Genomic DNA, 17,610 nt, shown 5'->3' on the forward strand with positions numbered 1-17,610 from the left:
AGGAACCATAGATTTGGGGGGGGAACCTCCCCAATCTCAGCCCTCCTGCTAGCTTGCAAGCTTCAAAGGGCCTCCTGAGACCACACGTCTCCAGCAACCATTTGCTATCCGTTTTGCGGCAGTTGAACAAAGAACCTTAATCAGAACTTTTGAGGAAAGTTCTTCAGACTTCACCTTTACCACAAGAGTACAAGGTGGAGAATTATGAGAGGGATATTTGTGTCATGTTTGTTACTTTGTTTTAATGTTGTGTTCACTGAAATCTTGATTCTAGTAACTACTCTTTCTTCCTGAAAGATAACCATGTCATTCTTGGTATCTACACAAAGCTCTCATAGTAAAACAATCATTCAACTATATTTTGTAACTGTACCAAGATGTCCAGAACAATATTTGAATGATCTTTTGAACCAGCCAGAGACCAGATCACACCTTTGGTAGGTGTGAAGGAAGGAGGGGGGGAGTTGACAACCCAGCTTCCCCCAATCAACGTCTGACCCCAGACAGGTCCTCCCTCGAACTCTGAACTGTATAAATATCTGAGATGACCATCAATCTCGGACTCCAGCGAAACCAACCATGGCATGAACGCCATTGGGATTGGCGTTCCAAAGGACGTCTCCAAGCTTCTCCTGAGATTCAACTTTATAGTGATCGCGACACCATCTGGACGTTTCAACAGAAGAACCAAAAACTCAATTATCATTGCGACTTGACTGAGATTCCCCAGACACAGCCACATGACCCGGCAGCGCAGCCGCGCTTTCACCTCCGATTCTTCAAATGGACCTTTGGCGCAAACCGCCCTCAACCTCATTGATCAACCCCTGATCAAACATAACTATGGCTAACGCTCTTTCCTCCCAGACATGGCATTGGCGTGGGCTCTGTTTATGATTTGTAAGGATGTAATCATTGACTTACCATTTCTGTATTTCCTTAAGTTAGTCCATTTCATTCTGTTCATTGAAACCAACAACTCATATCAAATCCATAATCTAACTTGTTCATAAGATCCGTTTACCTTACTTGAATAAATTCATTGTAAAGATATTTTGACGTGCGTGTTCACTGATGTTACGATTGGCTCTACACGAATTCATTCCTAGAGATGAGACTGATTATTACATGTTAAATATAGGATTCCCTAATGTCCTAAACCAATATTAGGGTGGTGCCCCGAACTCTATGATAAATTAAGTATTTCTATTTTAACACGACGAGACCCCGCTACAGCATTCACTAAAATGATCTGTTTCTTGGCAATCAGTCAATCATTTGAATAATCGTTAGATTAGTCGACTATCAAAATAATCGTTTATTGCTGCCCTATTCTAAAACATGTATAAATCTAAACCACATCAACAAGTAGTAACCTGTGGCACTTATATACAGTGGTGTGAAAGTGTTTGCCCCCTTCCAGATTTCTTTTTTTTGTGCATGTTTGTCACACTTAAATGTTTCAGATCATCAAACAAATGTAAATATAAGACAAAGATAACAAAAGTAAACACAAAATGCAGTTTTAAAATTAAGGTTTTATTATTAAGGCAAAACTAAATCTGAATTTACATGGCCCTGTGTGAAAAAGTGAATGCTTCCTACAACCTAATAACTGGTTGGGCCACCCTTGACAGCAACAACTGCAATCAAGCTTTTGCAATAACTTGCAAAGAGTCTTTTACAGCGCTGGGGAGGAATTTTGGCTGACTCATGTTTGCAGAATTGTTGTATTTCAGCCACATTGGAGGGTTTTCGAGCATTAACTGCCTTTTTAAGGTCATGCCACAGCATCTCAATAGGAATACAGTCTCAATAGCAAAACAGCCTCAGACCATCACACTACCACCACCATATTTTACTGTTGGTATGATGTTCTTTTTCTGAAATGCAGTGTTTCTTTCACGCCAGATGCATTGGGACACACACCTTCCAAAAAGTTAAACTTTTGTCTTGTCACTCCACAGAGTATTTTCCCAAAAGTCTTGGGGATCATCAAGATGTTTTCTGGCAAAAATGAGACGAGCCTTAATGTTCTTTTTGCACAGCAGTGGTTTTCGTCTTGGAACTCTGCCATGCAGGCCATTTTTGCCCTGTCTCTTATGGTGGAGTCATGAACACTGACCTTAACTGAGGCAAGTGAGGCCTGTAGTTCTTTGGATGTTGTTGTGGGGTCTTTTGTGACCTCCTGGATGAGTCGTTGTTGCGTTCTTGGGGTAATTTTGGTCAGCCGGCCACTCCTGGGAAGGTTCACCACTGTTCCATGTTTTCGCCATTTATGGATAATGGCTCTTACAGTGGTTCGCTGGAGTCCCAAAGATTTAGAAATAGCTTTATAACCTTTTCCAGACTGATAGATCTCAATTACTCTCTTTCTCAGTGTTCTCTTTCTCCTGAATTTCTTTGGATCACGGCATGATGTCTAGCTTTTGAGGATCTTTTGGTCTACTTCACTTTGTCAAGCAGGTCCTATTTAAGTGATTTCTTGATTGAGAACAGGTGTGGTAGTAATCAGGCCTGGTTGTGGCTAATTAAATTAAACTTGTGTGATAAACCACAGTTAAGTTATGTTATAACAGACGGGGTGGGCAAAAAAAAATTCACAGGGCCATGTAGGTTTGGATTCTTTTTTCTTCTTAATAATAAAAGCTTTAATTTAAAAACTGCATTTTGTGTTTACTTGTGTTATCTTTGTCTTGTATTTAAATGTGTTTGATCATTTGAAACATTTAAGTGTGACAAACATGCAAAAAAATAAGAAATCTGGAAGGGGGCAAACACTTTCACACCACGAAGCGCAGCTAGTTCAGGCAGGGCAATCGGGCAGCGCGCGTCCTCCATTTATCGGGGACGTAAGGCGTCTTACTCAACCTTCCTTTCCTCCGCCCACTACGACACCCATGTTAGCAGCGCATTTCCATTGGGCCACGTCCGATAAGGCGTCTTTAAGAAACGTGCGGATACGCACACACGCACACACTTAGCCCATTTGTTGTATGATCAGTGCTGCTGCCGCCCTCCACCATCCCCTTCTCGCCCATGCTATCTGTATGTCTATCATCAGGGGGATTATGTCTCTATTGCTCCCTGCCTCATATGTCATGTATGTATGTGTTGCATCGAGGAGGCAAAGTTAAATCTACATGTTAGGGATGGAGATTTGAACTGATTTCACTATTCGAATAGTATCCGAAATTATTTTCGAATATCCGGATAATCTATTTTATTAATGTGGTTCCGTTATGTAATTAGCCTGACGTGACGCAAAGCATACAGTAAACACATGAACCACCACACATTCTGGCAATAATTGGGACTGTTAAACTATTAGATTAAATAAGGGTTGAAAGAAAGAAAACAAACGAAAAGACAATGAACTTGAAAAAACGCTGCATCTTCAGACGTAGGCTCTTAATTTGGCGGAAAAGCGATTAGCCTATTATTATGTGAAATAAAAAGTAGGCTACATTGGACTAAATTAAACACATTGGGTAGGCTATCCTCCATAAAAACGAAAGACACACGGAGAAATATTGCATATTAACTTGGATATTAACTTGGAACCGGAATCCTAGGATACGGTGCGCCACCACACATTGCGAACATGAACAGACGATTACGCTAGCTCTACATGGCTACTGGTAAGAAAATAAATAAGCCACAACTGCATCAGCCATACGCATTTTTATTCCGGAGAATTAGCATGTAAACATGCTCAGGGGAGAGGCTAGTACGGAGTCGATTTACGAGCAGGCCGGCGTAGAAAAGACTGCAGGAACTGAGGTTGTTGCGTGGTACTGCTTAGCCAGGACACTATGCTTCTTGTAGCGCCAAATGAAATGAAAGGAGACTCGCAGCAGAACGCAGGCGTAGCCTACCTTTTTTGATGGTTTTCATAATTTTCTAACGTCACAACTATAAGAATTCACAACATGACGCGACGGTTTTTCAATAAAAACTTTTTTTTTTAAATCAAACTACGCTCATAAGTATTCGAAAAAAGTATTCAAATACTAACTTACATTAGGATATCCGGATATTCGATTAACCACGCCCATCCCTACTACATGTCCATGTCATGTACCAATAAATGCTCAAATCGAATACGTGATTGTCTTGACTGAACTGTATATGTACTATGAAAATATACCTTAGGGATATAAAGAATGGTACTCATAGACAATGTCCAGCTAGAGGCAGCCTGACAATTTCTAGGGAAGCGTCACCTCTCTCACATTGATATGTGGTGGAAGGGAAGGTCCTCTCTGTGGTATAGTGTGGAGCCCCAGCATGTGTGCACTTTCACATTCCTTTGGGCACAGACATCTCTCACTCCCTTCTCCACTACTTGGTCTTCAGGTGCTACCTATAGTACAAGATAGATCATAAGAGAGTATGAGGCTGAGATGAGTGAGGTTTGGAATAACATGATAAGAATCGTTAAAAATCTAAGAAAGATGCAATTTGACCAACCTCCTCATGAAACGCCACAGCGCTGACGGAACCCAATTGTCTGATTAGGTCTCCAACCACTTCTTCTGGCTTTCCACATCTCACAAAGAGGGTGCTGTCAGGGACACACAGTTGTAAAGAAAAAACCTTTGCTCAAATACACTAAATGGTTGGAATACTGTATGTGGCTCCTTTTCATACATCAGTCTTTTCAACATTGCTCACCTGCCTTTCTTGATCAAGGAGGCCCTAAGGTCCTTAACACTATCTAATATGAAGCGGAGGCGGAAGGGTCCTGTTTTGGGAAGGTCGTAGTGGACAGTTTCTCCATAATGTCGAGGGTCAAAGCAATACAGTGGGACAATATATTCAGCATTCTTCTGGGCCCAGTGGAAGACCTGGATAAATGGGAGAAAGAACATTAAGATAATACAATATTAAATTTATTTACATTTGATTACTGCTGCTATAGACCCTTTTAAACCCAACGTCAAATTACGTCACAGCGTTAGCTAGAGGCAAAACTGGACAAACCAGCACAGAGTCAGCTACATAAGGAGCTTAAAATGCCATCTTGGTGTGTTGTTGGGTGCCAGAATTGGTGAGTGACCTAGATATCAGCTTGAGACAAGCGTTAGTGAAGTGGTCAGGAGAATCCGTTTGCCCCCACCTAAGCTCCACCCCCCAAAAAACATCACAATGTTTACTAACTGAAAAGGTGTCTATACTCGGTTGCAACTTCTGTCATGCAAACATTTACATTTAGCAGACACTCTTATCCAGAGCGACCTACAGTAAGTACAGGGACATACCCCCGATATGCACACAACAATGACAACGCACACTTGTTGTATAATTTCAACTTAATGACTATGAGCTAAGAAGGAAGGATACTTGAGCTTTTCTCAACCCGTATTTAAGGATGGAGTAAAAAAAAAAATTGAGCTCAAGACTAAAGCTAATGGCACATGATCACCGTTAAAACTTCTCTGCGCTGGCTGTGCTTGTTTTCCTATGGAAAGAGCAGTGGCAACTATGCAGACTATCCTTTGTGTGGCACAAATGTTGCCATTGAGTACTGTGCTCAGATCTTATCCAAACTTTGACCTTAGTTGCCGATGACCTTTCAAATGTAACCAATGAGTTACAGTTGTGACCTTTGTGATGTAAGACTCATGCAATGGAAGAAAAACTAATAGAATGCTCTAACTAGTCAGTATTTCAGAGTTCTCAAAACTGTATAGCTCTATGCTAAAAGTAGCAGTTAAAAAGTAGCAATTCATGTTACTATGCGGCAACTTTGTCACAGGGCTCGCAAGTTGCACGCATTCGCAGTGAGACTCACGCATTTCAACCATTTCTCGCTGAGAAGTAAGGGATAACTTGTCCCGCTATTTACAATTAATGTGGATAAACAACAATGGCATTCATCTCATATTTATGTTCCAAGTTATAAAAACATATGCTTTAACATGATGTAAATGTAGACATGATACAGATAATACAAGACTATTTACAGCACTGCATAGCACAAAAGATAAAAATGCAAATGTTAATGTAAACACAGCAAACACCCCTTAACTGTACAGGCAGCACTGAATGGTGAATTATGCCTACAATTATGAAAATTGCCTCAACCATTGTGCATATAATGTCTCATATAATGTCTCTTCTGTTATGAACTAATTGTTCAGATGTTTGGGGTGGTAAGAGAATTTAACAGAGAAACAAAATAATGCATTTTGATCAACATGACTTAAGCAACTGATAATGTAGGAAATTGCATACAATTGTAGACTACATAATCATTTGCATGAATGTACCAGAGCACCGGCAATTTGTTTAAAATAATGAGAAATTGCTTTTATGATGTGAAAGTAACTATTGACAAGGTCTGATCTGAGAAATGTAGGTACCAAAGCCAATGAAAACTGGCATCACCGACTGCATCACAGGCACTGTGCTACAATTCCAGGAATCTGTGTCGCCTACGTCAGGGGTTCTCAAATCTTTTGGGGCCAGGGACCCTGGTACATTCATGCAAATTATTTATTGTCACAGTTGTGACGTCCCAACAGGGCTCCACCCTTTTTTGGTTCTGGTCTGTACCTTTGTCACGGCCCTTTGCTGCGCGCTGCTCTATGTACTTCCACAGAATTATAAAGAAGAATGTTTTTTCTAGCATATTGAAACTGGACTACGGGAATAAATGCAGTGTTCCTGACTACAGGGAATGCTGACACTTTTCAGAGTCTTCCTAAGGAACCAAACACTCTGTGTGTAATGTTGTGGGCTGTGTCATGTGGCACATTGATACTACATCCAAGTGGGTACCCCCACACCAAATATGGGCCACATCGGACCATAGGGGGCGCCACAGGCCACGCCCAAAAGTCCGATTTTCAAAATGATGGCATTTCCACCCCATTGCTCCAATTCTTCTGAAACTTGGTGTGCATGTCTCATTTTTCATGAGGAACAAAAAAGCCTCAAGGACCCATAAAGTCCGCCATGATAGATTTTCCTGTACAGCGATAATTTTGCAAAACATTCAAAATTCCTCTTATGTTGAACCAAAGGTCTAATTGGCTTGAAATTTAGTACAGATATGCATCATTGACGTATTTAAAAATGTTACTTAAGGCAATTGAATCAAGTACAAAATGGCTGAAAGGGGTGTATTTATGTAAATGTACACATTGCCTCAATATGTTTATGTCACTAAATCAAACGTATTTTTGAAGAATGGTTCAAACCAAATAAGCTTTAAGGTGACATGCCTCTGAAGTACCATGCAAAGTTTCACCTTGATATGTCAAAATATGACTGAATTACAGCTGTTTGAACTTGGACCAAATCTGACAATGCTCGCCATTGAAGAAACAGCTATTTTTATTATCCAGTTATGGAACATGTATTCCATGCCTGGGAATGGCTCAATTGGCCAAGATGTTGTGCTGGTAGGCAAAGGGTTGTAGGTTCAAAACCAGTCAGAGGCATAGTGAATTTTTTATTCTGACAAAACGGTCTCTTGTCTTCCAATAAATCCTCCGGTTGTAAAACATAGCAATGCGTGTTTATTTGAGTCCATCACAACACTCCAATCATCTGTTTAGCGAGACTGTGTAAACCACTGCAACACAAGCCAGGTTCACCACAGTAGCTAGCTACTTAGCTAGCTACTGCGTAGTCTACGCATGGTAAAGATAACGCTAATGGTTATCTCTAATGAAGTTATTTGATTGTTCAGGTGGATCCCGTGTCTGTTGCACAAATTCATTTCAGTAACCTAAGCCAGGACACATCCCCACTGATGCTAGGCATGATTTGAAATTCCCTTCCATGACAAGTTATGGCACTCCAAACAACCTTTTTAAAAAACTATAAGTAACTTATTCTTTCCAGCAGCAACCCAGTCATCCCGTTGTCCCATTTTCATAGGCGATGTACAAGCACAAGTATAAGATAGTAGGTTGGAATCCCGCCATTATCTTTTGGCCTGTCATCATTTTGGTTGAACAGGATGACATCATTCTGAAATACCATGCACAATTTCATGCAATTTCACCTTGAAATGTCAATTGTTTCTTAACATGTGTCCCAAAGCTGACCAAAGCTAATACTCTGCCCTTTCTATTCATACAATCTCAACAGTTGGTGTGTAGCAGAGGGGATAGAAAGACTGACTTGTAACCTTGTGCTCATGAGTTCAAATCCCCATTCAGCCTGTTGTTGGCCAAACATGAAGTAGTTTTGCTGTCCAACTCTCGATCTTCTACAGTGTACATGTTTATAATATTTTGCGGAGGAACCCGCATCGCTGCTTGCAGCTATATTTTATATTTGTAACGGCGAGCTGCGATTGGAAGCAAAATGAAACAGGAGCTAAACACCAAGGGTGGGGGCTTGGTCAGCACACCATTTCCAGAAAGGATGTGTGTGCGTCTCGACAAGCTCGCGCATGTGTCATGTAGGTTGACCACCTGTCCCTCTTGCGCTGTATCGCACAGCATTTTCAATATGCGACGTGCGACACAACGCAAAGCGGGACAGGTGGTCACCCGAGTGTCAAGGGGCCGGATGAGTCAGTGAGAATTTGGAACGCGCGCTGTGGAGCAATTCACTTGAATTCAATCATATATTGACATACCAAGGTGAAATTGCTGGGTACCCAAGAACGCTGACGCTGATGATCTAGCTGTGCTCCAACTGCGTGATATGAAGAGATGCTAGTGACGCGCTAAGGTCTCGGAGTCTCCTGAAATGGAACGCGTCTTTCTGCCTTGAAGCTGCGTGCGCATCATCATCAAGACCCCATGTATGTGGCAAGATAACATCCAAGCTAACAATTTCTCCAAATCTGACTGCAGCTGTGTATACCATATGTACTGTGTTATGGTTGTTTGAGTTAAATAACTTGCTTAATGAAATAAATGGCTGTTAAATGTCAAATCCAACTATAAATGTATACAATAGGTCATATATTGACATACCAAGGTGAAATTGTTTATGGTACTTCAGAGTGATGTCATCTTGAACCCTATTAGGTTTGAAAAGTCAGTCAAAATTATATTTGATTTATTAACACAAAGATATTGAGGCAATGTGGACATAAATACACTTCTTTCCGCCATTTTGTATAGCATTTCTTATTCAATTTGACCATCACACATCTGGAACAAATTTCACGTCAATTGGATCTATGGCTCATGAGGAGAAGGGGTTTGAAGGTTGTAGAAAATTTGGACAGTACAAGAAAATTCATGTCTGACCTCATGGGTCCTTGAGCAGGGCTCCAGACTGCGACCAAATGGTCGCATTTTGCGACCAGTTTTTGAGACAGTGCGAGCATTTTTTACAAGCACTCACGCATGTGCAACCTTCAAATTTTGAATTCATTGGGTGTGCACAATGTCAGCACACGTTAGCAACAACGCATAGATACGACATTCTAGTAAGACGGCGATATCAGCTTTCCTTCTGCATTAGTACCGTAGCTTAAAGTCTAGGAAAGTTTTGGCTATTTTTCGCTAGGTACCTATAAACCTAAATAAAAGTCTTGGAAAGTTTAGGATATTTTTTGCTAGGTTCCTACGAACATGTCTTATTCTGCCAGACAAGTGGGTGCCCCTTCGTTCTTTTGGTGAGCAGTTTCACGAGCCCTTCTTACCCGGCGTCATGGAGCCGAGCAGCTAAATACTTATTTAGCACAAGCGTTGCTACTGTATCCCTGCCTGTGTTTTAGCTGTTGCGCTGTTATACTCGGCAAGTATCGTGTTGTGGTGTCGGAGGACTGATCGAAAAGTGCATCATACATTTAAGTCATTTAGCTAAGACAGTTGTACAGTACGTAATGTCACATTAAATAATGTATTTAAACTCAAGGTTTTATGGTGCGTTGCAGGGGCGATTCTAGGATCAGACCTTTAAGGGTGCTCAGCCCCCAACGAGAATGTGACATGAATACAGTGCCTTGCAAAACGTGCTAAACTTAAATCCCCTTGCTAATATAAATCCCTAATTTCACTGGATAACAATTAATACATTTATGTATTATTATGCAAAATATTTAATGAAAAAACTAAGGATGTCCCTTTCTTCATGAACTATCAGCATCAAATGATAATAAACAAGATATTTAAGAAAATATAAAAAAAATATTAGGAGTGCTTGAGCACTCCTAAAAATGATCTAAAATTGCCACTGAATTGTACCCTCTCCAGTTTAATTAATAAATGCATTGCAGGTCAATATAAGGTGTGCCCCAATTTTCTGCTTGCGCTCCTAAAATTTTCAGTCAAGGGCTACTGTGCTCCTAGTAAAAAAAGTTAGTCTGGAGCCCTGTCCTTGAGGCTTTTTTGTTTCCCATGAGAAATAATGCATGTATACCAATTTTCAGGCATTTTGGAGTAATGGGGCGCTGGGGAAATCATGTAGACTTTGGGGGGGGGGGGGGGGGGGTTGGGTTTATAGCGCCACCTATGGGCGCACATGGGCCACTAGCCGTCTAGGAGTAATGAGTGACCTGTTGTATCACTGGGCCAAATTGGAAAAAATCGGGTCCAGGACTTTTTGAGCTATTGGGCCATTTAGCGAAGAAATATAATAATAAATATAGCTGCAAGCAGCGATGCGGGTTCCTCCGCAAAATGGCAAAATATTATAACAATTTAATTGTAGAAGGTCAAGAGTTGGACAACAAGAGAGCAAAAATACTTCATGTAGGGCCAACTACAATAGGCTGAATGGGGATTTGAACTCATGAGCATAAGGTTACAAGGTAGCCTCTCTATCCTCTCTGCTACACACCAACTGTTGAGAATGTATGAGTAGAAAGGGCAGAGTATTAACTTTGGTCAGCTTTGGGACAAATGTTAAGAAACGGTTGACATTTCAAAGTGGAATTGCATGAAATTGCGCATGTGTGTATCACATGTAACTTTTAAAATGTAATTTTGGCTTATGTTCACACTGCCCATTTAGATGTTACAAATAAAGTAAACCTGTCATTGTATATTGTTACTGTAATAGTTCCGTTGCTGTATATTGTTATTGTTATAGTTTACAAGTTGGAGACAATGGGGGACTGGTTGTTTTCATCCTTATTCGTATAAATATAACCTATTTTAGAGTTGTTCCCCCCGGAACAGATTTCATGTTCCAACCGAGGGGGGCTGTCGCTGTCTTGGTGTGTGGGGCTGCATCAAATACCCTCTTAGCTTTGTTAAATTGCTGCACTAGTCCACACTTGACCGGCGGGGATCTCATTCTATTACGACTGTAACTGTTAGCTGCTCCTGGCATTCTCTAATCCCTGTTCTCCTCTCTCTGTCCCCCCACACATCCCCTATGGTGTGGGGGGTTTGAGCTGTCAGGACCTGCCTGGTCGGCGGTCTACCAACGCTGGACCAGGTCGTCAACCGGAAACCAGTCTCCATGACGGCCAACAGCGAGTTTCCAAGTCCCATCCAACGTCCATAAAGCCGAACAATGGATTTTGGTGTTTCAAAACACATTGTATGACTATGTTTAGCTTGTGTTCTGCTCCTCTCTCTTATCAACCGTCTCTGGAGGAGGGGATCCCTCTCTGAATTGCTCCTCCCAAGGTTTCATCCATTTTTTCTCCCGTTGGGAGTTTTTCTGGGAGTTTTTCCTTGTCTTCCTAGAGGGTTTAGGTTGGTTGAGGGGCAGTTCTATGGGCGTATGTGAAGCCCTCTGTGACATGCTTGCGTGTAAAAAGGGCTATACAAATACATTTGATTTGACTGCAGCTGGATTCAAACCTACAACCTTATACTTTGCTGGTCACTGTCCCAGTCCATTGAGCTATTCTCAGTGTTGAATATCGTGATGTTCGGTTACTGTATAAGAATTAAGCTGTTTCTTCTGTGGTAAGAGTTGTTAGATTCAGACAAAGTTTAAACTACTCAAATTCAATCATATTTTGACAAACTAAGGTGAAATTGTTGATGGTACTTCAGGGTGATGTCATCTTGAACCCAATAAGGTTTGAAAACCATCAGTCGAAATTATATTTGATTTATTGACACAAATATATTGAGGCAATGTGGACATTTACATAAATACACCCATTTCAGACATTTTGTATTACATTTCTCATTCCATTTCACCCTATATAAAAATACACCTGCCCGCACACTATCCCAATCCATGCCGTTTACCTCCCTCCCAGCGCAAGTCACGCCAAAGCAGAAATTCTGTAGCGGACGCATGAGGTTTAGATGACGACCAAAAATGGCTTCTCACAGTCAAAACACATTGCTCACACACTGTTTCCAGAATTTCTCAAAGATGGCTTGAAAATCCGCTTTCCAGAACCACAGTCAACTTATTATCAAGAATAGCCTCATTGGCAAAAGGTTTATGGCACAGTCCATGATCAACTCCTTGCGGACATTGATGCACAATAGCCGACTCTCACTTCCCATCAAACGACACAACATGCACTCTCAGGGTGACCAACAAGATTATTTTAACTAACAAACAACAATATTACAAACATTTAACTGAACGAACGCAACAACTGAAATCCCTTGCATAGCTGTTGTAACCAAACTATTTTCCACAAGTTTTGGTGTTTTTTGACATGCCACATGGCATGCTGGGTACCCAAGAGCGCTGACGCTGATGATCTAGCTGTGCTCCGACTGCGTGATATGACGAGATGCTAGTGACGCGCTAAGGTCTCGGAGTCTCCTGAAATGGAACGCGTCTTTCTGCCTTGAAGCTGCGTGCGCATCATCATCAAGACCCCATGTATATGTCAAGATAACATCCAAGCTAACAATTTCTCCACATCTGACTGCACTGCCCTACAAAGGCAAATGACCGTAACTCGCCGAAGTGTAGAACTGAGAAAAACTACTTCAAAGTTTTTGCACTTTCAAGTAGTTGTCGTGCCAAATGTATTTTAGGTAGGACACTGGAAATCTAGCAATTTGATGTTTTAGTGATTACACATTATCTAAATGAGAAATGTTTAAAAATGTTGATCTTAAACTGCACTTTTGACCCCTATTTTGAAGTTACAGTAGTACACCATAGTCTATCGGAAGTGGTCATGCCAAGGCAAAATACAGTAACTTCCGTTTCTTTGCTCACTCAGTTGCTTATCACGATATAATATATACTCTGTATATTATAAGCCAATGTAACATACATGTAGATACCTGTCACAAGACTCACAAGACAAGTGTTTTTGATTGAACTGCCAGGGTAGGATACTTACAAACGACTCATGTTTGTGATGTTTTGTGTTGAATGCCAGCGAGTAGGCTAGGCTAACGCTAGATGTGTTTGTTGCTGCTAGGTTACTTATTAGTTAAAGTGAAACGCGTAACTCCATTTGAACGTTTTTGAGTGCCGCAAAACAAAGGCAAAGAACATTATCTGATGTTACGGCATTCTGCATTGGCTTTCTAATCAAAGCAGGCTTTTGGAAGTTACGGTTAAAACAAAAACCTATTTTCTCTGAAAAACTGACAAGTTAATTTAAGATATTTGGCCACATGATAAAGCAGACCTTAACTGTTCCGAAAATGAAAAAAAATCATTTTCAACAAAATTGAAGTTACGGTCTTTTGCCTTTACACGGCAGTGCGGCTTTGTATACCATATGTACTGTGTTATGGTTGTTTGAGTTAAATAACTTGCTTAATGAATTAAATGCCTCTTAAATGTCAAATCTATAAATGTATAAAAGAGAGTTCCAATCAAATCTGAATTCCACAACCTTTGCCTAAACTGACATGCACCAACTCAGAGAACTGAGTGTCAACATCCATTTACATCCACATTTAGTCTCAATTTTTTTGTCTACACTTAAGGCATAACTATGTTTAACTTAATGTCTGCACCTCTCTGTCACCAACTGTCTCTGGAGTGGGGGGTGGGGGCTTCACAGGGTGTCTACAGGTGTAAACAAGTTACATTTAAGACTTTTTAAGACCTTTTAATACCACTTCCAATTGAAATTAAAGACCAAATTTACAGTAATCTTCCCAAACACTGATGTCTGTTCAATATGAACAGTACGGTAAAATGACAACAATCGGTTGAGTTTAAGAACATTGACTAAATGTGTGTAATGTGAAAGGATAACACAAAAATGTAATTACTGTCCTAAATTATATTTTTCATTACACAATTGTGGAGCAGAAACTAGCAATTCCATGAATCCCATGGTAACAAAGGCAAATGTGTGAGATGTACTGATGTGGAGCACAAATAATCCAAGAAGCAGTACTTCTCTTGAGTGGTTTTTATTCAGATGACTAATCATTGGATTCAGGTCAAAAGTCTATAACTTGAACTGGTTTCATTACTTAAGACAAGCAGCAGCTTGAAGTCAGCAGCTTGGCATGCTGGTACATGGAAAGGATTAAACATTTAGACTTTCATCTAAGTAAAAAATGCTGGTTTGTCCTTTTTCATCAATATCCTCAAAAAAGCAGTCTGCAGAGCTACTGTGTCTTTGGGGTGACTGTCTCTGGAGGGGCAAGCAGGGCCTGCAGGCAGGGGCAAGCAGGGCCTGCAGGCAGGCAGTCAGGGCAGGCCAGCTGGATGAAGCTGTCCTGGGGTCAGGGCTGAAGAGAAGCTGTCCTGATTCTGATTCTGTCCAGCTAGAAGGGGGTAGTACAGCAAGGGATCAGTTTTTCTCTCGGCATCCTCTGTTGAGCAGGCCTCTGCATGACCCTCCGGACCTGTAAAAGTGAAGACAGGATCCATGTCAGTTGTCAAAAATGAAGCTTTTTACATCTACACTTGATATAAACTACAGTTTTGACTGTGAAATGCAGTGGCATTACTTGAACTTGAATCCAAATGTGTTGAACTGATGGAGACCCGGCCATGCAAAGTCACTCCAAACATTTGGCTCGATTCCAGGCTCTGGCAAGAGTATTTAGCTCTAAACTGGTCAATATACACATCTGACCAAAGACCAGCTCGACCTTTGCCTGTAAACAGTGATTCTGACTGTCAGAGACTTTTAAATAGGCTGACCGAGTGAAACTAGCCTGGCTAACGTAGGTCGCTTTCTCAGGAAAATGACAAATGAAATAGGCTTGTTTTGAAAGATCCTATATACTGGTTATCTTCAGTGGACTCATGTCTACAAAAAGCAGCCCTCCCTGACGTTTTAGGACTAGAATTCAGTGAAGTACGATATCGTTTACGCACTGCCAGTGAGTGAGCGAGCCGAGTCTGTCACTGAGGCTAAGTAAAAACAATGTACCCCCGGGATGCAGTCTCACTCCACTTGCAAGTTTTCCACAAATCACAAACATAATCAGAGCATCTGGCTATAAGCAAAATTCCTACATCTCCTAAAGGCTTCCCTCCTTGAGGTTTGGTAACAAACACATTTTTGGTGTCGAACGAACTGTAAAATGGTGAACTTGTGAACATGACGCGACCAAAACATGGCTGCCGCCTAAGCCTATGCGGTCTCCCTGGCGCATAGGCTTATTACAAAGACTCTCACGAGCCAAATCAAAATTCTGAGACGACAGGTCTGTGGGGAATCGCTTGTAGGAGCTGCCCTCCTCTACCTTTTTGGTGAATTCGCCGAGATGCTACATGATTCACTAATTACACTGAGGGAAAAGCTAGCTGCTTTTCTAGTTCGGTTTTCCGTCACTTCAAACTCACGATCCAAAGGTTTCAAAGTGCTCAAACCTTCACCATAATTCAAGAGTAGTGTACTTTCACGAACCCAATCATTGATTCTAGCTTTAAATGTGTAAAAATAGGACTTACCGAACGTGGCTGCCTCCCAACACGGCTTTCAGGTGATTCCAGTTGAAAACAACAATGGCCGTCCAAAAATTATTTATAGTTGTAACGGCAAGCTGCGATTGGAAGCAAAATGAGGGTGAGGGTAGGGCTTGGTCAGCACACCATTTCCAGAAAGGATGTGTGTGCGTCGCTCGCGCGTGTGTCAAGTAGGTTGACCACCTGTCCCTCTTTGCGCTGTATAGCACAGCATTTTCAATATGCGACGTGCAGAACAAGGGGTGAAAATGCTGTGCGACACAATGCAAAGTGGGACAGGTGGTCACCCTCGTGTCAAGGGGCATGATGAGTCTGTGAGAATTTGGAGCGCGCGCACTGTGGAGCAATTCAATTGAATTCAATCATATATTGACATACCAAGGTGAAATTGTTTATGGTACTAGAGATTGATGTCGTCTTGAACCCTACTAGGTTTGAAAAACAATCAGTAAAAATTATATTTGATTTATTAACAAAAAAAATATTGAGGCAATTTGGACATTTACTTAAATACAATTCTTTCAGACATTTTGTATTGCATTTCTTATTCCATGTCACCCTATGTAAAGACATGTATTCTACACATTTGTAACTAATTTCAAGTCCATTGGGTCTATGGTTTATGAGTAGAAGGGTTTTGAAGGTTGTACCAAATTTGGACAGTACAGCAAAATTTATCATGGCGGACCTTATGGGTTCTTGAGTTTTTTTTGTTCCCCATGAGAAAATAAGGCATGTATACCAATTTTCAGGCATTTTGGAAAAATTGGGCGCTGGGGAAATCACGTGGACTTTGGGAGTGTGTTGTATCATTGGGCCAAATTGTAAAAAATCAGGACTTTTTGAGCTGTTGGGCCATTTAGCAGAGAAATATAATAATAATAGGAATACTAACAAAAACAATAGGATCCCTCCAACCGGAGGAACCCTAATAATAAAAATACTAACAAAAACAATAGGTTTCCTCCTACCGGAAGAAACCTAATTATAAATATAGCTGCAAGCAGCAATGTGGTGGCCAAGCAGTCAAATAACCCATAAAACACTTTAGAAATCCTCAGAACAGGGTTCCGAGTGCATGCAGCAAGTTTGGTGTGAATCCATCAAAGATTTGCTGAGATACGACCCAACTTCCTGTTGGCTAGCTTAATGGCAAATTTTTACTGCCTTTACCGGGCAAACGGTTCTGAAAATCTAAAAATCATGTGAAACCCTTTGTGAGACTTGGTCTGAAGATACTCTCTGCCAAATTTGGTGAAGATTGGACAACATGTGTAGGAGGAGTAAAGAAAAAACGTTTTTCAATGAATTCAAAATGGCGGCCAGATCAATTTGGCTATTATCACAAGTTATCATGTATCACATACGGGATGTCCCAACATATCATGAGACAAAGGAATCACTTAATAAAAGCAAACAAATCAACAGTTATTGGCCAAAACACATTTTTGCTTTCGGGGGCCACGCCCAGTGATCACATGACACCAAATTAATTGGACAGCCTCAAAAGAGGGTTCCGAGTCATCATATTAAGTTTAGTGTTGATTTCTCAAAGATTAGCTGAGATATGATCCAAATTCCTGTTTGGTTGCTTTGTTGCCGATTTTGATTGGCTGTACCGGACAAACGGTTTTGAAAATCAAATATCCTTTGATAACTTCTGTGAGGGTTGGTCTGATGATAATGTGTTAAAACCAGTGTTGTGTAGACACAATAGTTGTAGGATTTGCACGTTTTTATTTCAAGTCTCCACCTTTGGTGTTTCAGTGAGTGCTGTTGGCCGTGTTGCGTTTTTGCTCCATAGCTTCACTCATTGAAAACTAACCAATCAGCGCGCAGCTCATCTAAATATTAATGAGCATA

At 40.9% G+C, this 17,610-nt stretch overlaps 1 protein-coding gene and 1 long non-coding RNA gene across 2 annotated transcripts in view; both read right to left on the bottom strand.

Moving 5' to 3' along the window:
* cry-dash (cryptochrome DASH) overlaps positions 1–17,610 on the bottom strand; it is a 52,025-nt gene that overhangs the window by 14,001 nt on the left and 20,414 nt on the right. Inside the window, exons 2-4 of the mRNA XM_084702523.1 lie at positions 4,678–4,850; positions 4,474–4,567; positions 4,236–4,366 (exon numbers count right to left, since the gene is read on the bottom strand). Of these exons, the coding sequence (XP_084558649.1) occupies positions 4,236–4,366; positions 4,474–4,567; positions 4,678–4,850 (398 nt within the window). The remainder of the gene's footprint in view (positions 1–4,235; positions 4,367–4,473; positions 4,568–4,677; positions 4,851–17,610) is intronic.
* Positions 11,976–15,726, bottom strand: LOC146275339 (uncharacterized). The gene is made up of 2 exons (XR_014766251.1): positions 14,781–15,726; positions 11,976–14,675 (listed from the first exon to the last, which is right to left on the bottom strand). It is a non-coding gene; the product is annotated as an uncharacterized LOC146275339 (long non-coding RNA).

The sequence above is a fragment of the Hypomesus nipponensis genome, chromosome 8 (assembly GCF_054491055.1).
Source record: "Hypomesus nipponensis isolate SF chromosome 8, ASM5449105v1, whole genome shotgun sequence".
Lineage (NCBI taxonomy): Eukaryota > Metazoa > Chordata > Actinopteri > Osmeriformes > Osmeridae > Hypomesus > Hypomesus nipponensis.